We start from the raw sequence: 20,237 nt of genomic DNA, 5'->3' as shown, positions 1-20,237 counted from the left end.
GAGGCTAAAAGCAGCTGAGGGTGAATAATCGACATGTTTGTTGCTGCGAGCCACGGAACGAAGCAGCATAAGCAGGTCCTCACCGTGGGTCTGCTTCCGGGCCACTGTGTCCTTTCACAAAAGAACACAAACTGTGCATTGCCCAGAATAATCCGCTGGACCATGACCGCAGCTATTTCTAGATCTTGCAGCCAAGTATCGCAGGTCCACGCAACTGGTACCGCTGCCAAGATGTTTCCTGCTTCGTCAACAACATAAGCCATTAGTAGCTGTTGTTTAACAAACTTGCAAAATCGAAAACCGGAAACCGATTTCGATCGCGACTGTAACGTCAGTGCGCAGAAGTGTTGATATGCCCGCCGCAAGCAAGTCAATTCCTTTCTACCTTACTACAGACACAATAGCTTGGTGAATGCAGCTACGACAGAATGGGCAGTTGTCCAACACTAGGTAGCACCCCTTGTAGATAGCATGACCGCAAGGCATTATCCGTCACCTCGTCCTTGTCGGGCGCCCTAGACATTTTGGACATTTCACGTCAGAGGCGTTTCCAGTCTTGATCGGATATTGGGACCTCACAACAAGCAAACCCAATCATAGGGACGAAACGCCTCACGAAGAACCAAGACAAAGTAAACGACGAAGATCCTGATTATCTCCGGACTTCTTTCCCGCGAAAGCTCTGTCTATCTTGGTAACAAATCAAATCACCGGATGTCTAGCAACGGAACACAGCAGCGCAGGCCGCACATTGTTGCAGGCCGCACATTGTTTCCTGTGACGGAACGGTCCTGCCTCTCTATTTCATGCAGGTGGAAGGAAAAAGAGAGGTGGGATGGGAAAGCAAGCAGGGAGGCCTTCGGCCGCCTATGGCCAGGACTTAAGCTTTTAGGCTGGGCTGGGCGTTTTACCCCCGTCACGTAGATTTCGTTGATACTGTCTTGAGGTGGCCATACTTGCTTTGACTTGTCTATGTACTATAGCAACTTCAGGGCTCGAATAATGCCTCATTGCCCCTCCACGTCGCCCTTTCAAGTTGGTTATTTCACGTGGCATTCTCGTTGCCCATCGCAGACAAGTTCATGAACGGCTTGCTCTGAGCGCTGAAGACAGCATCATCGCCGATGAAAGACCTTTTCCGCCTCAAGTCAGACCATACCGGAGGAGTTGTACCGGAACGTGGTCCGACTCCACAGCTCATTGCCGCACATCTGCATTTTCAGCCCGTCGAGATACGTTCTGAGGGAGTCGGAACAGCCCTGCTGTACCCGCTCGGCGATGAGACCATCCACCATCTCAGCCCACCCGTGGCACATCGCCCAGAGGACGGGCTTTGCGCTCTCGGGCGAAAGGTTGCATTCGTCCGACAAAACTTGAACGATGTTTGAGACGACCGCACCTTGAGCGTCGATCTCTCTCTCAGCCCGGCACTCTTTGTCCCAGCTGGTCACATCGTTCACAACCGATATGTGGCGCGAGAAGGGAACTTCAATGGCAGCTGTCGATTCGAGTTCATCTTTGCTGAGACGGATGCCTTGCGAGAAGCGTTGCAGGGCCAGGAGCAGCCTGTGATGAGTCTAGTCAGCCACGCTCAAGACGTCGGGGGATGAGATGGTGCTTACTGGGCGGCAACGTCGCGTTCTCTGTACCGCAAGTAGTCGGCGATACCTTTCTTCGCCAAGCGCCCGCCGTCTGTTTGCGAGCGCCAGAAGTCAAACATGGGCTCCACCAGGTCCTGTGCCAGGTGAGCGTCGACAGTCTTCATTTCGTTCCAGACGTCGCCGACGATCTTCTCGATGGGTGACTCGTCGCTCGGCTTTGTATCACCGGTGACTATGGACATCAACCTCTTGTTGTAGGATGCGCCTTTCTCCAGAGACATGTGCTCTAGCAGGTCTTTTTCGCGCCTAGACGTTAGCAAGCGCCCCCTGGGGATACAAATGACAGTCTCGGGAATACGGCCTACCATCGAGGAGAAAGAGCATGACGGACAAGCGACAGGCAGCCGTGATCCGGTCTGGCAAAGACGAAGGGAACTGGCAGCAGTGCCAAGTCGGGAGTCCCTCGGCGGCGAATTTCAGCCGAGCTGCCTCGTTTGGGAACGGCCAACGTTCGAGAAAGTATTGGTTAACATCCGCACACACCGTCAAATCCGTGCTTCGGGGGTGAACGATGGTGGTTGACGCATGGCGCAAGTCGGGTCGCCCCGCCAGGGATGCCTGTTGGACTTCCATTGGCCGGCGATTAGGAAGTCAGTCTGCTGTGTCTGCTGTGTCTGCTGGGTATGAGGACGCGCTGTCTGCGGTACGTAGGGTGTGAGTTCCTGGCATACCTCGCGCTGGGTACGCCGGAGGAGCTCTCAATATAACAGCAAAGTGACCTCTCACATTTATTGTATGTAAGATGCGTTTTGCTAAGAAAAGACGCGCCGGCCATCTCAGGACAGTCACGGTGATGCTTGGCCGCGCTCTCGTCGCTTTTGGTCCTCTACCGCGATGCATCTCATGGCTCCAGAAGCTCTCACCCCGTCAGGATAGATTGTATGCCCCGCCCCATGCTTACTTGCTTACCTCTCTCCCGAGAAACAAAAGCAGCCCTCGTCGCCGTATTCAGAGATGCAAGCTAAGCGGACCCGCCTCTAGCAGGCCAGCAGTTTCCACTTTCAGCATCCTTGTAGGTCTGTACGCTGCAGGGGTTTCTATCGCTCGGACGCACTTGTTTGATCCCAAGGGCCGAAAGCAGCTCTGTAGCGGACTTTTGCAGGTTGTGCCAGAACGCGTGTGTACTTTTCGATTCTCTGAATGAGCGTAAGGACGGCAGCATACAGTTTGGTGCAAATGTGTCTTCCGGTTCAAAACACTCACTGATTTGTTTTGCGACCTCCACACAGTGTCAACAGACTTCGAAGCATGCACTGTATACACCAGTTAACTTAATTCGAGACTTCTGTCAGACCCGCACTGCGTAACCAGTGTATGCACTAAACAGCAAACTCGGTTTATTGAATTTAATGTGTAATGTGGCTTATTTGAATTGGCACCATGATGGCCTCTTTTGCTCTACTTAAATTGACGCCAACGTGGGCACTTAGTTAGAAACATCAGGAAATGAATACAAGATGGAATATCGCACCTTGATCGCTGGCCATACTGTTGCCCAACAACTTCCTTAGAGATAGATGGATGGGTCTTTCTAGTGGATTTGCTTCACATCGCCTCAGAGTGATCATAAGTTAAAGTTCATCCATATTACGAATATGGTGGAATGAGAGCATCAAAGACCCTTATGGAATCACGTAGTTTCTTCTAGTGCGAAGCTTGATGCTAGAGACTACAAGCGATAATAGTAGACAACAAAATAGTGGCTTAACTAGCTGTAAGTTGACGTATCTAATATAAAAATGTTCGCCCTCCCAGACCCTTCCTGTGTCACGCGATGTATAGAAATAATGAGATTACAAGAGAATGCCTGGTTTTTATCCAACGATCCTGCTAGGGATACTGACTTATAGCTGAAATATACATGACACGCCCTGATGCACAGCCAATAAACATAACTGAGCCCCTTATAGCTGATGCTGTTGGTCTATACTCAATAGGGAGCCAGATAATCTTCCTCCCCCCTTCCATGATCCAAATGCGGTCGGGGCTAATACCAAGTCCACGCATTGCTGAAGATGATGACGTCTCTCCACGAGGGTATGGTTCGGCTGTTAAAGACTCTGTAACTACGTCTACGGCGCCGAAATCAGTGAGGAGTCGATTTCTAGAACATGGGTCGAATGCGAGATTGTGTGTCAAACCCGCGAGCGTCTGCCGGGGCGCGCCCGTGGCTGCATCCCAGAGCCGGACCGTCCTGTCGCGCGATGCTGACGCCACCACCTGGCCGTCCCGCGAGAAGGCCACCGCGCTGACATAGGACGTATGGCCCTCGAGCGTCTGCCGGGGCGCGCCCGTGGCTGCATCCCAGAGCCGGACCGTGCTGTCGTTCGATGCTGATGCCACCACCTGGCCGTCCCGCGAGAAGGCCACCGCGTTAACATAGGACGTATGGCCCTCGAGCGTCTGCCGGGGCGCGCCCGTGGCTGCGTCCCAGAGCCGGACCGTCCTGTCGCGCGATGCTGACGCCACCACCTGGCCGTCCCGCGAGAAGGCCACCGCGTAGACGGAGGACGTATGGCCCTCGAGCGTCTGCCGGGGCGCGCCTGTGGCTGCGTCCCAGAGCTGGACCGTGTTGTCGTCTGATGCCGACGCCACCACCTGGCCGTCCCGCGAGAAGGCCACCGCGTTGACATAGGACGTATGGCCCTCGAGCGTCTGCCGGGGCGCGCCCGTGGCTGCATCCCAGAGCCGGACCGTGCTGTCGTTTGATGCTGATGCCACCACCTGGCCGTCCGGCGAGAAGGCCACCGCGTAGATGGAGCTCGTATGGCCCTCGAGCGTCTGCCGGGGCGCGCCCGTGGCTGCGTCCCAGAGCCGGACCGTGTTGTCGTTCGATGCCGACGCCACCACCTGGCCGTCCCGCGAGAAGGCCACTGCGTTAACCCAGCTCGTATGGCCCTCGAGCGTCTGCCGGGGCGCGCCTGTGGCTGCGTCCCAGAGCCGGACCGTGTTGTCGTCCGATGCCGACGCCACCACCTGGCCGTCCGGCGAGAAGGCCACCGCGCTGACCCAGCTCGTATGGCCCTCGAGCGTCTGCCGCAGTGCATCCCAATCAGACTTCACGCCGCGAGTACGAGGCAGATTCGGTAGGCGTTGGTTCCAATATCTTTCCCGGACTTTGCTTGCAACGGGACAGAACAGTATCAACGCCGCATAGATTTGAAGCGGTGTCTGCTCAATCATAGATGCAAAGCTAGCCACGACATGGCTTGCATCTGTGATGAACTCTATCAGTTCTGTAGGTGCATCAGGATCCTGCTGTGGGAGTATTAGCCTAAGTATAGCGCGACAACACCACTACTTACCTGGCACATCTTTAAAAGTTGGTTAATCGCAGCGACACCATCCCATGCGTTGCCCAGAAGTCCCAAGACCTCCAACCAATGAAGGAGGTGCGTGGTGAGGAACACGTAAACGTCATTTCCTAAAGACGCTTCACTTTGTTCTAAGTGGTAAACCCAGTAAAGGCAAGCATACCGCAGATCGGCAGGGATATGTGTATTCATCACTTCCTTGTCGATCTCATCTCTCCGCGTGTCTGACCTTTCAACATCGCAGATATCTCGCCTGAGTCCGTCTTTCATACGTTGAATGCATTTTGCTACTAGCGTAGCGTGTGTTGGTGCAACATATATTCCGTAGTCACAATGACTTGAGCCCTCAGGGCTAAGCAGGAAGTCACTAAAAGACTTATGCAGTAGCGTTACGGGAGTATCATGGTCGCGAGGGACGCTGAGGACAGCACGTAGGTGATAGAGCCACGGAGTAACTCGACGCATAGGGATGCCAAGCAAGGCCGCAATCGCCTTAGAAGGCAGAGGAGACGCGACCAGTACAAGAGCTCCCAACAGATGGAATAATTCCGTTCGGCGATCTTCAGCCAGCGGCTTTGGTTTTTCATCAGTGTTGTAGCTGCCGAATAAGACGTAGTGGAGAATTGGCCGGTAAATCTGATCGAGCTGGGGAGTGTCGCTGTCGCTTTGATGAAACCAGAGGTCTAGTTGGTCGACTGGATCTTCCCGTTTATCTGGATCATCGATGAAGCGACACAGAGTTGCTGCATAAATGAATAGAGGTGAGGGTGTTGTTGATAGATGAATCAGACGATCGAGTTGTCTTTCATCCGGCCAAGTCTCCTGGATCTCCCACCTAGCCTTGATACTCGCAAATCTCTGTTTGAGAAAGATGGCAACATCAGTCCGTGTTTCGACTTGATGCTCTGTCTCTAGATCAAGACTTCGAGGGCAAATGCCACGAAAGGCATCTGCTATATGGAGGGTAGACCTGCTTGTCACTAATACCCGTAGGCGAATCGTGCTGACGGTACCTAGCTTGGCAAGTAGGTTTAAAACCTGTCCTAAGTGACCAGGGCGCTCGCATTCGTCCAAGGCGTCAATGATAATAACATTAGTCAGTCGGCTGGGATCGAGGGATAGATCTGCCAAAGGGCGCCACAGGAGCTGATCGAACTGCGCTTCGAGACCCTTCTTTTCTACCGCATCCCTGTCAAGATCGCCGACAGATTTTTGAAGATATCCTTTAAAGCCAGGGATGGTCTCAGCTAGCTGCGCAGCGAGGGTAGGAAACAGTCGCGTCGTGTCATTGCGGCCCTGTTCTCCTCTCTTGAAGAAATAGCCAGCAATAAGTCTCTTCTCAGCGTGAAAAAAGTCGGCGATAGTGCGTGCGATGGTGGATTTGCCGGTCCCAGCGGGGCCTACAAGCCAGAACAGAGGTTCGGCAGAGACATCATCTGCCCAGTGACGTATCGTCTCCCGAATGCGATGTCGAGTTCCACTCTCACATCTCGGACTGTCTTGGATATCTTGGACGTCGGTACTGTCGTAGCGTGCTTCGTGGACAATAGGAAGGTCTATTGGGCGATCATGAAGTATTTGGCTAATAACTATTAGACTGCGCCTATAATAGAGCCACATGTGACGAACCTTTGGAACTTAAGCTCTGCAAGTTGCTTAGCCAAAATCTCGCGTTGTTCGGCCGATATATCGCGGTGCTGCGTCGAGACGTCGAGATGATCCTTTGCGTACGAGAGCAGCGATCGCATGTCGTCGTAATTTTGCTGCGCCGCCTCGCTAATATCTTGTAGTGTTCTTCCCGAAGCAACCAACTGCAGATGGTTGGATTCGTCTCGAACAATCTGCTCCTGTTCCTTGATCTTGGACAACATTCCTTCCCATTCGTCGTGCTGAGTAATATCCGACACCAGCTTTTTTACCCACTTCCGATAGAATCGAAGAACAGTCTTGATCTGGAACTCAAGGATGCGTTGATAGAGTTCGACAACATGGTCATCGAATTTCGCCTTTAGTCCTGGGTTGGCTAAGGGTCGCGGCCATAACAGACATTCGAGTTCGACATAGTATCGTAGGCGAGAGGTAACATACGATAAGCCATCACGGTTGGCTTCCTCTGCCGCACTTGGATTGGTGAAGACCGGTAGTAAGACACATATACCAGCCCAGACGAGGGATGCCTCAGGAGACGCCTTGACAGCCTCATCGACAAGGCCCTTCATAGTCAGCACGAATTGAGCAGTCTGTTGAACCTGATCCCTCAGGACAAACTGGTGCCCGAATATGGTATACTTCGTTCGTTCATCGTCGGCGCGTCGTAGGCCACGGTCAGTGATAGTCTTGAGTTGAGCACAACGCATATCAGGATCGGTGTCGATTCGGTTGTCGTGTCGGTATTCGCCATCGTGCTGTTGAAACAGTCCTTGCATTTCAGGTGCGCGAGGCTCTGAAAAAGCGTTAGGATATACGTATAACGTCGCAGTAATGTATTAAGGCATACCTTGCTCCTCTAACTCTCGAGACAGAAGTGTCTCGTATTGCTCCACTAACTGTGCATCTTTTTTCCGCAGATCCTCGTAAGCACGACTCCATAGCGAAGGCACGTCTTCTGATGGTGGGAGTATTGTTTGTGGGAGCGATGTGATGGTACGCGGTGTTGGACTTGGGGCTCGACCAGGCGTCACGAAAGCTAGTATTTCTGTAGTTTGAAGAGGCCGAGAGGACGAGCTTTGGGACACAGCAGCTACCGAGGCGCCGGCTTCTTCGAACGATGCTGGCGTCGCGGGGGATTGGTCGTCACGGGCGGTAGGCTCACCCCTTTTGCTGCTCCCACGGTGGAAGAAGCCCTTCAAGCGCTGGAGGGGTTTCGAAGGGCTCATGACGGACCGTAAGCTTATTGAGATCGATAACAGCAAAACTTGATCAGAGGGAGAATCGACTTTGTTTCCAGTAAGATTAAGAGTGCTTCTTCAAGATGAGGGGGTGATGAGGCTGTGGTCATGCAGGCTGGCGCCTGTTGGTCCAATGGCACAACCCATAGGCCGACGTGGATACATAACAGCGCATGGCTGCGACTATACGCCTTCATTCTCTGCCGAGTTTGACCCCTTTCACTAGTTCGAAGGCCTGGCGTCGGAGGGATGCTTGGAAACAGCTCGCAGAGATAATGCAAGACATCGTGATAATAAACTTTGAAGCTCGACTTCAGAGACGCACCCATTTTTCGAAGCGCGGGGCGGGATGACGACGGAAGCGCACGGAGGTTTCGGAGTAATGTTCTACCGCTCCTTGCCACCTCCAACCTGGCTGGCAGGATCAATCAAGTCAATCCCAAGACCGGCATCCACACAGCCTTAGAAGATGGCGCCCACGTTATCGAAGATCCAGCGGTCAGAGCTCCAAAGCGTCATTATTAATAAATTACAGGGCAACGAGGTCATAACGGATACCGAAATTTCTCGGGCGATAGTCCCTTGCACAACACGAACGATCCGCACCGCTCGATCGAACATCCTCAGACATGGCACGATTGACCCTCCTCGTAAGGCTATGGGCCGACCGAAAGAGATGACAGAAAATATGTGGCTAGCTTTGAAGAACCAGCTGGAACGCAATCCTTGTATGAGTCAACAAGACATGGCTAATTTTCTCTTTCGATAATACCAAGTGAAGCTATCGCGATGTACCATTGGAAGGGCGCTGAAACGAGCCGGCTGGACGAAGAAGGTCACACAGAATGTCGCGAAAGAACAAGCCAGGATCTCCGTGATGACTACATCGACCGGCGATCGCACTACAAGCTCGATCAAATGATATTTGTAGATGAAAGCGGAAGCGATCGTGGTTTGGCGATACTGGGCCGTGGGTATGCTCCGAAGGGTGTGACGCCGAAGCAAACCAAGAGGTTTCATCGCGGGAAAAGAGCCCAGATTCTGCCGGCATACACCATCGATGGTGTCATTTATTGCGAGGTCTATGAAGAAAATACAGACACCGAGGTATTCGAGGGCTTCCTCGAGAGACTGCTGCCTTTCTGCGGCAGGTACCCCGCGCCGAGATCTGTCATCTTTATGGACAACGCTTCGTTCCATTTTGTTTCTCAAAGATTAAAGGATCTCATCGCACAGGCAGGCGTGATAATCGAATTTCAAGTGCCCTACTCACCAGACACTAACCCAATCGAGTATCTGTTTAGGTCAGTCAAGAACCGCATCAGGAAGATGTCTCTGGAAGACGAGGATCTCATTCAGGGCGACTTCAAGTCCTACCTTCTAATGCAGATTAGAGTAGTTAGCGGGGACAGGAGGATAGCCAGAGGACACTTCAAGAAGGCCCAGATTGATGTTGACGGGGCCTAAAGACGAATGAAGATGAACATTACTCTACAAAATATCCTTGACGTTAGGTTACATAGCATCCTAACCGCTGTGCTCTGCCAAAAATGACGGAACGTCAGAAACGTAGCACCATGAAACACCAGCCAGAACTCCATGCTTGACGTAGAATCGATACATCCGTTCCTGATTAGCTGCAAGCATATTCAGATCATAGCCATATGCTAACGTCAAGTCCCGAGCCATGGCGTAGTGGTCCTTCTGCTCGTCTGTGCTGACCTGGGACTGCTGCCACGTGCTATATGCCCTGACTGCATCTTCTCTAGGCAAGCCCATCCTTTGCAACGGTGTCGACTGGAAAACCAATCTGGGAGAGGCAGGGGTTTTGCTCGCACCGCCGACACACGGATGGCATTGGACGAACCTAACATCAGACGACGACAGGTCCGAGTCACGTCTCGTCCGCTTTCGGCGACTCGACCTTTCCTTTTCTCGTTGCTCCCTCTCTTCTAGCTCACGTTCATCTTCTAAAACGAGCCGACGAAACTCATCTGGAACATCCTCGTGTCCGTTCAGGGGCCTCCCTGCCTGTAGATGATCGGCTAGCATCCTCACGTGGTGTGGTAAAAGACGATAATGTTTCCCTTCGTGCTGCCAGCAGTGGTCCCCCTTTATACACGGCCGACCAGGGCAGCGCATCAGCGCATATGCTTGTCTGATACAGGCACCTCGACCCAAGCCGACGGTTCTGGCTTCCAAGTCTGCCTCCTGAGTGGCTGTTGCTCCTGCCCGGCCAGACTTACCTGCGTCCACGCTTACGTAGTAAAATGTAGCAGTAATGGTGATCTTCTTTTCCTCATCCAGGAACTTGCTCCATTCACAAAGTTGCCGGGTGACAAGGGGCCAGTCAATATCGAGTTTCGGAAAACGCTTCGTGATGTTGCCGGTTTTACGATCGGTCACGGACAATACAAGCTTCGTGGCTTCCTCCTTCCACGGCTTGCCCGCACTTGCGGCAGCCACCTTGGGCTGCAGGACGTGCTTCCAGAACTTGCGTGGCGATATCACCACGTCGAGCTCTGATTCGCCAGCCTGCCCCCGATTCTTCGCGAAGAGCTTCCACTCAATGTTATAGCGTATGATAGGCTCGTTCTCGTACGACTGCTCTGGCTCCCAATCAGCGTACGGGACGAACGTGAGGGCGGCGCCGGCGGGTCTCAGGCGGCTTCTATGCGCCACAGGCGCAGGTTGAGATGCATCGTCGGAGGAGGAGAGTGTAGAAGACTGGGAGTTGCTGTCATCATCAATAGTCCAAGCTTCGTTTTGATCCATGATGTCTCGTTCACATAGTGTGGATGATGCTTGCATGTTCTGCGCCACCATCATCAATCGCAACTGGTGGCCTAGGGGTGCTAATCGCTAAGCTTCTATGCATTTCTATCTGTTTCTGTAAGCAGCTAGCGCGTGGCAGGGATAAGGTCGAGATAAGACAGTGACTAAGCCGGATCACATGTAGTCGTTAGTACAGCAGCAAGTCAGCACAAGTAGCGCTGGAAACGACTTGCACTGTCACTGTGGATCAGCAGACATGGGTGTTGGCTTGGTACTTAGGCTACTTCCCCATACCTGGATCCAAACATAATCACAGCCAATGTTGGATTATTACGGCTTCTTTTGCGGCCAAAATTGGACTTTTCAACCAGTTTGAGGTAGTTTGCAGTAATGGAATGTTGCTTCCACACATCAAAGATTGATTGTTTGTACTGAAAGCGGAAGAGACATTTGCACCAAACTGTATGTATGTACATATCTTATCTGTAAATTTACGTTTGCTACTGAGGGCTTAACGTCGGCTTTTTCCTGCCATATGAATTCCCACATGAAGCCAGCGCAGCAGCTTAGACTTTTGCCTCACAGCCGAACACCTCCATCTTCTCCGGTAACCCCGCCGCCCCGACATGGAACCGACCATCGTGAGACCTATTGCAACTGCACCGCAACTGGATACAACGTTGTCAAGTCTCGCTGGCAAAGACGACATCGCCGCCATCGTGGCTGCCTGGCCTTCAGTATCGCAGGTACTGCAGTCGGCCGTTGCTCTGTGGCTGCTGTACGGGATCCTCCTGGCGATATACCGCATCACGTGCCATCCCCTTGCAGCTATTCCCGGGCCGAAGCTCGCTGCAGCAACCTCCTGGTACGAGATCTGGTTCGATGTTGTGCGATGGGGACGTTACACCCACGAAATCAAGCGGATGCACGAGATATACGGTGGGCAAGACGCACAAAGGTGGAAGCTGGTTGTCTCGGGCTGACCAGAGCAGGGCCCATCATTCGCATCAGCCCCGACGAGGTGCACTGCAACGACCCCAGCTTCATCGATGTTCTGTACGCGAGTGGCGGCAAGAAGCGGGACAAGTCGGGCTCGTTTGCCGCTGGGTTCCCTTCTGAGTATACGCCCTCCACCCGCATCATGTCCTCGGCATCTGACTGACTGTCTCGGTGCACGCAGCCTCCAACTCGTAAGCAAGCCACAGCCTGGGCACGAATCGTGTTGACCGCATGGACAGGGAGGCTTCGGCACACTCGAACATGACCACCACCGCTCTCGCAGGTCAGCGGCCAGCAAGCACTTCTCGCGGGCACAGATCATGAAGCTTGAGCGGATGATCCACGCCGCCGCGCAGAAGTTGTGCGACAAGTTCCTCGCCCATCGCGGGCGCGGCCCCTTCGATATAGCCACGGCATACAGCTGCTACACGGCCGACATTATCAGCGAATACTGCTTCGGGGAGCCCTTCGGCTTCCTCCGCCAGCCCGGCTGGGAGCCCAACTTCAGGGCAGCCGTGTATGCCATGTTCCATCTCATACACATCATGAGACACTTCCCGCTCGTGGCCTGGGTTGTAGACCGCGTTCCGATGTAGGTCGCGGACTCTCGACGCCGTGAGCTGCTCTGACGGTGAACAGAAGGGTGGTAGAAGCAGTCTCCACAAAGATCGCAATCCTCGCATACCATTCCAAGGCATGTCCCTCGCCGAGCCGCCGAGTCCTGCACTGCTGACGCTAGCGACAGGTAAAACTGCCGTCGATGGTCCGGCAAGCCAAGGCGGAGTATGACGCCGGGTCGCAGATGAACCAAAACACGGTGCTCTTTTCACTGCTGTCGTCCGACCTGCCGGCGAGAGAGAAGACGGAACAGCGGCTGTCCGGCGAGGCGAACGTGTTCCTTGCCGCTGGAACGGAAACAACGGCGACGGCGCTTGGTCTCTGCACCTACCATCTCCTGAAGAACCCGGACATCATGGCGAAGGCGAAAGCCGAGCTGATGACGGTGGTGAAGGATCCGCATGTGTTACCGGACTGGATGGTCCTCGAAAGGCTCCCGTATTTGAGTGCCGTCATCAAGGAGACCCTGCGCCTGATGTATGGACTCTCGTCGAGGCTGCCCCGAATCGCACCCGACGAAGACGTGCTGTATCAGGGCACGTGGACCCCTCTCGGCACGACACAGGCAGTGGCCGTCAGACACGTGATCCCCCGAGGCCACGCCATGGGCATGTCGGCCTACCTAGTCCACACGGACGAGCGTCTGTATCCGGAAGCGGCCACGTTCATCCCCGAGAGGTGGCTGCTCAAAGACGGAAGGAAAGCGAGGCATCTTGAGCGGTATCTCCTCACGTTCTCGAGAGGCAGCCGGCAGTGTCTCGGCATGCAGTACGTTGTGCCCGTGTTTCTTTGGCAACTTTCTGTATCAAGGCGTTCGGCTGACCGCGTGGCCCCTAACAGGCTGGCTTACTGCGAATTGTACATTGCTTTCGCAGCGCTAACACTCAGAGTCATGGACGACATGAGGCTGTACAATACAACAGATGCGGACGTCGTGTACGACTTCGACCTGGCCCTCGCAATGCCCAAGAGGGGCAGCAGGGGCATTCGGGTCGACATGTGCTGATGTGGCCTTGTCGGGGCGGCAACGGCCAGGAGGTGCCGATTAGACCGACTGCTCTGGAAGGGTCGCTACGAAGCAATGCCCATGGCACAGAGCGCGGCACAGGCGGTCTTAGCTCACACTCCGTCCTGACAGCCATTCCCCCTCGCACTCTGCATCTTCTCCTGGAATTTCTTGCGTACATCGGCCGGGCTCAGGTCTTGGAACATTGGTCGAAAATGTATATCTCCGTGTCTGATGGTCTCACGTGTGTTGGGAGCCGACTCGGACCAGTAGCACAGCTCTCTGTTGCTTCGATTGGCAGATCCGTAGACATCATGCCACTTGTTCCCCGAAGATCGTATGCGGCCAACCTGTGCGTATTCCGCAGGTGATGATGACAGTCTCCGAACAGATCCTCTGTGCGATGGTTTTGGCGTTGATTTTGACTTCTTCTTGGGTAATTGCCGCGGCGGTCGCCTTTTATTTTTAGTCGGGAGCGGCGGAGGACGAATGGGCTGCCTAAGCCGAGATGGTGTCTTGGGGACTGTAGCCTCGTCAGCGTCGATCCGCGGTGGGTGCGTTCTACGGACCTATCCTGGAGCCCAAGTAGATCACGTCGTCGTCATTGTGATCGTGAGTTAGTAGCGATGCCGTTCTCGTCGTTGCTGATGCCACAGCTGTTGGCAGGGTGTATCTGTTTGGTGACCACATAGGGGTCCTCGAGTTAATAGAGATAACATCGTCGTCGTCATTGCAGCTTGAGCCCAACGTCGTCGTCATTGCGGTCATCGACAAGGCATCTTTGAAACGTGCATCCTGATATGTGTCTGCTGATATGCCAGCCTCCTCCAAAAGTCCAAAAGGCCAAAAGGCCAGAAGGGTCAGAGCTCAGACCACCTAACGCGTTTCTGGCTTAGCAATCCTTGCGCCAATCAACGCGCGCGGGACCATGAATGCCTATCACATGACCTGTTGCCTGGATATTGCCCGCAACTTAGTCGGCATAAAATCTAGACGAATCAAGTACCATCACCTCACCAGGTCCAACGCGGGTGCAGTTCTTTAACATGGAATCTATATTGATGCGATCACTGTCACGCGCCTGACATCTTTTGGGCCACCCGCGAGCTCGTCAACCAGCGAGCACTGGCCGCGTAGTCTGTGGCACAGGCGTAAGTTCAAGCACACCTTTCTCCGGGGGCTCAATCAGGCGTAGTAGCCGTGAGTACCGCTAGCAGCAGTTGCTTCTACGATGGGGATGCATCTTGATGCCCTCTGCTTAACGACTTTCGCTCATTGAAGTTACGCTACTTGTCTTGTCTATTTTCTTTTCTCTTCTTTACCAACCGACCTCATCTCCGCCGCTTGCGGCTTATATCATCATTGTCCTCGTCTCGACTTCGCTTCTCACGATGGTCTGAAGTGCCGAAGCATTGCTCGAGCTTCTGGCTCTGCAGCAGCTGCCGCACTGTGAAAGGCGAGCCGCTGATGTGGCGACCCTCGTCGGGGTTCTCCCACAGGCAGACGGCGACCGAGTCCTGTAGACTGGCCACGCGAAACTTCACCTCCAGGCGGAAATGGCCTTCCGGAAAGGCCGTCGGGCACGACGTGAAGTCGGGCACCACTTGGTGGTCACCGACGCGGAAGTAAGCCTTGCTTCTGGCGAGCTGCCGCATGAACTCTTTCAGACTGCCAGAGCCGGCAGCCAGCCGGCATCGTATGTGTGCACAGCACTCGTACCCCCCGTCGGAAAACAGGTATGGTTGCGAATCACGCAGCTCGAAGAAGAACAGCTCCGCCCTCACACACAGCACTAGGCGCCTCAATGGCGGCAGGCCTTCGAAGGTGCAACCATCGTCCCGCTCAGGATCGTCGAAGCTGGACAGGCTGTCCAAGGGCGGTTCGGGGCCGTCGAACTCGACATCGAAGCGGAAGAACTCACCTGATCGACCGACCTTCTTTTGCGCGACGACCCGCTGCCAGGCGTTCTTGTCGCGGTTCAGAAAGGCCCGCGCCAGCCGGAGGGGGAAGCAGTCCCGCCACCCGCCGTCGGACACGCGGGCTGAAGATCCGGTGCCCACAGAGACCAGAAGGCTCGGGTCGGGGTCCTCGGGGAAAACCGAGGCTACCTCTTGCAAAGCGATGGCAGACGGGTTGTTGGCGACCAAACCCCCGTCTTGGAACGTCCCGAGCCCTTCAATGGACCAGGGCGTGAAATAGCTGCGCGTCCGTCAGCATTTCGATCTGTGCCGGCAAGTCATCGCAACGGCCATTTGCACGTCGCAAGGCCTGGTCAGTACTGACTACGGAGCGGCGGTCGCACACCGGAGGCTGCGAATTGAGTCAGTCGGTCAGTGATCGGGGAGACGCGGGCACGGCGGGGAAACACGTGGGAACCACACACATCTCCCACAAGGCCAGCTGGCCCCCATTGACGCTCGTCCTCAGTAGCTCGTAGTCTAGCCAGCCTGTCAGCACCGGCTCGCGGTACCTGATCGCCTCGAGAGAAACGGGGAAACTACCGCGATCCCCACCCCGCTGACCTGCGCCATTGTAGTTGGTGAAGATGCAGGCGCTTGCGTCCCGCACGGTGGCGACCGTCATGCCGACCATAGCGCCCATCTTGTCGGCGGCCGAGTAGTCGGCGATGCCTCTGTCGGAGCCGAACATGTCTCGCAGGGCCTGTTCGATATGCTGGGACGGGTACCTGCTGTCGAAGAGAAGTACAGCTGCGGCACGGACGACGGTGGCCAAAACAGGAACCTGCATCATCAGTCGCACGAGAGAGCTTATGATCGGAATGGACGGGACTCCACGAGGCGTGAATGCGTGGTTCGAAAAGGACTCGAAGCGGGCGATGCACTCGTCCACCGTCCAACCGTTGATGCAGAGAGCACCGGCGCTGATGGCGCCTGCGACGGTCCGTCAGCTAGACTCTCACACTGTATCGGCGTCTGCAACGGCAGCGTCCCGCAACACACCTGAGCTCGTCCCGAAGACTACGTCAAAGTTCTGCTGTACCGGATGGCCTGGCAGGCCAATGTCGTCCTCGAGCTGCTTCAGCAGCTTGAGAGGGTATTTCCCCCGGGTCCCGCCGCCGTCAATGCACAGCACCCGCGCCGACGCGGTGTCCGGCTTCACGCGCACCTGCATACAAATGGTCTGTCCGCAGAGGATACACTCGTCGACTTCGACAAGCCAGGGGTCGGCCGCACTCGCGATGCCAAATACCTTGATACAGTTCTCGCACTGGCCGTGGCCGCACTCGGGGAAGAACTGCGGGCGGCGGCGCAGACAATGGAAGCACGTGCTGTCGGACCGAAGCCGAGCCCAGTCCTCCGCAAAGGCGGCGACGAGCTGGCGATGGAGCGACGCCGAGGTTTGGCCCGTCGTCAGCTGTCGGAAAATACGGGCCATCTGTGCCTCGATCATCTTGGAGAACTGCGACGGCAAGACGAAGTCGGTGGACCCCTCGTGCGCGAGGACGGCGGTGCCACACACGTTGTGGCAGACGTCCTTGTAGAACATCTGGAAGACGTCGCGCGGATCGAAGACTGGGACTTGTTAGTGGTGATCAAATGGGACGGATGAGCGTGGGTGTGTTGATGCGCGGATGCGTGGACGCGTGGACATCATAGACGTACGGTGCATGCCTGGGGGATACTGGTCGAGGACAAAGCTGGAGGCGATGACGGGCACGGCGAATCTCTTGAGGTCCTCGACGGAGTCGCAGTGCGTCAAGAAGCGCGCGAGGTGTGCCGGCAGATCTGGCGCCACCGGGCTGTCCAGCCGGGATACGGCGAGAAAGTCGAGGGGCGGCGCGCCGGCATCGCCAATGTGCTCCGCGGCGTGGCGGAGAAGGCCGGCGAGGTGGGTGGCCGAGAAGAGGCAGCTGCCGAGCACGCGCTCGACCCGTTTCGTCTCGGCCATGTAGGAAAGCTCGTTGCTGAGTATGTCCCAGCGCAGGGAATGCAGCTGACGGCGCGTGGACGTTGGGGTGGCGTCGGCCAGGCTGATGATGCGGACACCGTGGAAACGTTCAGACACGTGGGCGTGTGTCCTCTTCCGGACGGCCTGTAACAGCTGACTTCGGGTGCGGTTTTCGTCGCCGCCGTTCGTGACGACCACCAACCAGGGCCGCACCGACGACGTAGACGGTGCACCCAGGTCCAGCCACGACCCTAGCCGCCGGGCGACGGCCTCTACGCCGCCGACATCGTCGGCGAAGAAGCAGACAGCGTCGGCAAAGGGGAGAAGCATGCGATTATAGACGTGGTCGCCCACCTCCACCGCCGTGGGCGGCCTGTCTTGACGGTGAGAGATCGCCAGTGGTCTTGCTACGAGTTCGTGGCAGAGCGTAGACTGCTTCGGCCTCCCCAGCCGCCTGTGAGGCGGGACGTCGGCATCGGCAACCAACGTGGGCCTTGCGCCTGACGCGCCGACCGGGGCTAGCGACAGATGGATCTCGCCGTGGCCCCGGGTCGTGTTAGGCCTCGTGATGGTCACGCCGAGCCTCTGCATAGCAACCCGCTTGGTCGCATTTCCTATCAACACAAGCGCACTGGGGTATTGGCCGTCCGGGCATGGCAGACTGTCCAGTAGTCTCTGTGCACGATCCGAGCATTCGACAGTGTACGCGTGGTCCTTGGCGGCCCCGCGCAGCCATCCAGTGTGCTTACAACCGGTCATCATGTGCAATGAGTCAAGTTCGCCGGGTGGTACTGTGCGGGAGAGACGTGTCCGTATTATAGCAGTGGCGGCGGCGGCGGCAGCAGTTTGGACGCCAAAGCGAGCCGTAGGTTGGCAGCCTCGAAGGCCGATGCACCGGTGGAATCTACTACTGTCTCCGATCCTTAGCCAATGCCCAGGAGTCACTTCCAGCTGCACAACCTGGCCAGGTCCCGACCTCTCCGTAGTATCATTCTGGCTGACGGCATCCGGTAACAGACGACATTGGCTGAGCTGGCTGTGTTTGGTGTAGGATGCTCGTGGCTTGCCCCGGACTCGGGCATGGCTGATTTGGGGCACATCGGGGACGTCGAGGCTTTACATATCAGAAGGCAGAATGTGCGCCTTCTGAGACAGAAGCTCGCATGAAGTTCATCTTTGTGCCCTACGTCTCTTGACAGACGTCTATCAACACTGTAGGTAGAATAGCATTTCACTGCATGTATATAATATGACACTACTATAAGACACTAGGCTCTCGCGCTCAACTATTATTACCTCCGCTAGCATTCATCACCATCGGGGAAACGCTGTGGTGGCCACATGATGACACCATATCAACTGCGCCCACCCAACCAAGCTGGTGCGGGCCACAGAAGCAGGTGCAGTAGGGCCAGTTGATATAGCGTCTACTGTCCAAGTTCCAGGCCCATAGCGGGTCGTGCATATACTCCAAGCCGTCTTGCGTCGACACAATCGACATCGGTGTTGGATAATCGGCCGAGGGTCCGCCTTCCGGCTGGCTCCTCTCCGGGGATGTCCGGTTTTCGGGAGTCCAAGGGCTACCGTCGCCGTGACCCGTGTCAGACGCGTCCTCCTGCAGAGCATCGCGCGCACTGAACGCAGGCGACGAAGGGGACGATGCAACGCTGTTTTCCACCATAGCAGACGCCCTTGCCGTCTTGTTGCGAGTCGCGCGGTATGTGTGTGTTGGTTGGATTTCCGTCAGACCCGCATCCGCAAGCTTCCAATAGGAACCTTTACCTTCTACCCGTTCAAAGGCCTTGTTATCGACGATCAGCAGGGGCCATGTTGCGTCACTTGATTGAAGGTAACCACAAACCTTGTTCATGCAGAGGTTTGAGCGAACGCTGTTCTTCAATCCTTTACGTGTCCCTCTATCGGTGTTTTCCTCAAACCACTTGTAAAGGTCGCGCAGGCCCATCTGCTTCGTCTTACTGCTACGAAGTGCAACGAGTATTAACTCCGCATATGTTGTGTTCCCACCTTCATCCACCTTGGTGACGGTTGTCGGCGACGATGCGCCGGCCGTGTTGGTCAGGTGCCGGAAGGTCGGATCAGGGCTGAAGCTACGCTGTGGCGACGTGCCGTTTTGTGATGGCATAGAGGTAGATCCAGGCCCTTGGCGAGCGGTTCCGTCTTCATGATGTGTGAGGCCGTGTGGTTTTCGAGAAACCTGGGAGGAAACGAGCTTAGAAGAGACGGTGTCCATGGACTCAAGCGACTTGTCGCGCTACGATGTGCTAGGTCGGCAGTGGGATCAAGCAATCTGGGCTTACAGCGGTACGCGTGAAAGCTAGCCGATTCAGCGGACATGTCTGCGCTTGACGAACGATCTTATTCCTGAGCTATAGCTCAGTAGTACTCTGCCTAGTTGCGATCGTGAGTTGCTGTGGCATCACCACCCACAAGCCCCAGCGCCAGAGTCGGACGAAAGTCCAGATATGGGTGTACCTTTTCCCGAGCCATGGCGGCCAGGGGATCCAGGACGACAGCCAAACAGGCTCTTCGGAAGCCGGAGTCGACGCTGTGGCGAGGTGGGTCCAGAAATGGCGAGCGAGCCAAATGTGGATGTGGCCGTTAGTGGCTTTGCGCTGTTGTTGGACCTGAGCATCCTCTGCTGGGACAGCCAAAGAGGCTCTCCAGAAGCCGGAGTCGACGCTGTGGCGAGGCGGATCCAGAAATGGCGAGAGAGCCAAATGTGGATATGGCCGTTTGTGGCTTTGCGCTGTTGTTGGACCTGGGTATGCCGAGCCTGTCCCGCCTCCCAACATCTTGCACATCCCTGTCGACGGCCCTTTTGCATCACCAGGGGAGAGAGAACAACAATTGGGCCCTGACGAATGTCCAAAAACGGCAGCTGCAGTGAACATCGGACGGGCACTTTCCGCCTGCAGTACCGCGAGGACATGACTGGGCTGGGGCTCGCCAATCACTCTTGATCGCAAAGCATGCAACCGATGGTTGTGATTGCGAGAGCCTGTGGGGCTAGATCTGTGTCGTCCTACTGTGCTCCCTGACTTGGTCG

The 20,237-nt window shown here is 55.5% G+C and overlaps 8 protein-coding genes across 8 annotated transcripts; 2 read left to right on the top strand and 6 right to left on the bottom strand.

Moving 5' to 3' along the window:
* Positions 1–1,148: 1,148 nt before the first annotated feature.
* Positions 1,149–1,985, bottom strand: prx2-2 (Aristolochene synthase; the record flags this gene model as incomplete). The annotated part of the gene is made up of 3 exons (XM_032020401.2): positions 1,149–1,566; positions 1,623–1,896; positions 1,967–1,985. The coding sequence occupies 3 exons, from the start codon at positions 1,983–1,985 to the stop codon at positions 1,149–1,151; spliced, it is 711 nt and encodes a 236-aa protein (XP_031882544.2).
* Positions 1,986–3,727: 1,742 nt separating this feature from the next.
* CGGC5_v005969 (Vegetative incompatibility protein HET-E-1) lies at positions 3,728–4,975 on the bottom strand (the record flags this gene model as incomplete). Its single annotated transcript, XM_066151630.1, has 3 exons — positions 3,728–3,733; positions 3,852–4,919; positions 4,967–4,975. 3 exons carry the CDS (start codon positions 4,973–4,975, stop codon positions 3,728–3,730), a joined length of 1,083 nt encoding a protein of 360 aa, XP_066009279.1.
* Positions 4,976–5,886: 911 nt separating this feature from the next.
* CGGC5_v005968 (uncharacterized protein) lies at positions 5,887–7,851 on the bottom strand (the record flags this gene model as incomplete). Its single annotated transcript, XM_066151629.1, has 4 exons — positions 5,887–5,928; positions 5,984–6,557; positions 6,605–7,418; positions 7,473–7,851. The coding sequence occupies 4 exons, from the start codon at positions 7,849–7,851 to the stop codon at positions 5,887–5,889; spliced, it is 1,809 nt and encodes a 602-aa protein (XP_066009280.1).
* An 801-nt stretch (positions 7,852–8,652) lies between these two features.
* CGGC5_v005967 (uncharacterized protein) lies at positions 8,653–9,330 on the top strand (the record flags this gene model as incomplete). Its single annotated transcript, XM_066151628.1, has 1 exon — positions 8,653–9,330. The coding sequence occupies one exon, from the start codon at positions 8,653–8,655 to the stop codon at positions 9,328–9,330; it is 678 nt and encodes a 225-aa protein (XP_066009272.1).
* A 674-nt stretch (positions 9,331–10,004) lies between these two features.
* On the bottom strand, positions 10,005–10,638 carry CGGC5_v005966 (uncharacterized protein; the record flags this gene model as incomplete). The annotated part of the gene is made up of 2 exons (XM_066151627.1): positions 10,005–10,054; positions 10,110–10,638. 2 exons carry the CDS (start codon positions 10,636–10,638, stop codon positions 10,005–10,007), a joined length of 579 nt encoding a protein of 192 aa, XP_066009273.1.
* A 626-nt stretch (positions 10,639–11,264) lies between these two features.
* CGGC5_v005965 (Cyrochrome P450 monooxygenase) lies at positions 11,265–13,261 on the top strand (the record flags this gene model as incomplete). Its single annotated transcript, XM_066151626.1, has 7 exons — positions 11,265–11,577; positions 11,631–11,757; positions 11,819–11,828; positions 11,877–12,229; positions 12,277–12,283; positions 12,383–13,023; positions 13,096–13,261. The coding sequence occupies 7 exons, from the start codon at positions 11,265–11,267 to the stop codon at positions 13,259–13,261; spliced, it is 1,617 nt and encodes a 538-aa protein (XP_066009274.1).
* A 113-nt stretch (positions 13,262–13,374) lies between these two features.
* On the bottom strand, positions 13,375–14,020 carry CGGC5_v005964 (uncharacterized protein; the record flags this gene model as incomplete). The annotated part of the gene is made up of 2 exons (XM_066151625.1): positions 13,375–13,784; positions 13,831–14,020. 2 exons carry the CDS (start codon positions 14,018–14,020, stop codon positions 13,375–13,377), a joined length of 600 nt encoding a protein of 199 aa, XP_066009275.1.
* A 572-nt stretch (positions 14,021–14,592) lies between these two features.
* Pnpla8-5 (Calcium-independent phospholipase A2-gamma) lies at positions 14,593–19,313 on the bottom strand (the record flags this gene model as incomplete). The annotated part of the gene is made up of 8 exons (XM_066151624.1): positions 14,593–15,460; positions 15,545–15,571; positions 15,645–15,699; positions 15,763–16,152; positions 16,222–16,794; positions 16,885–17,961; positions 18,467–18,971; positions 19,032–19,313. The coding sequence occupies 8 exons, from the start codon at positions 19,311–19,313 to the stop codon at positions 14,593–14,595; spliced, it is 3,777 nt and encodes a 1,258-aa protein (XP_066009276.1).
* Between the last annotated feature and the right edge of the window lie 924 nt (positions 19,314–20,237).

Source organism: Colletotrichum fructicola (genome assembly GCF_000319635.2).
Source record: "Colletotrichum fructicola Nara gc5 chromosome Unknown KSG_Nara_v1_contig03, whole genome shotgun sequence".
In the NCBI taxonomy this organism is placed as follows: domain Eukaryota; kingdom Fungi; phylum Ascomycota; class Sordariomycetes; order Glomerellales; family Glomerellaceae; genus Colletotrichum; species Colletotrichum fructicola.
The sequence above is the reverse complement of the archived record's forward strand: the minus strand, read 5'-3'. Positions and strand labels throughout refer to the sequence as shown.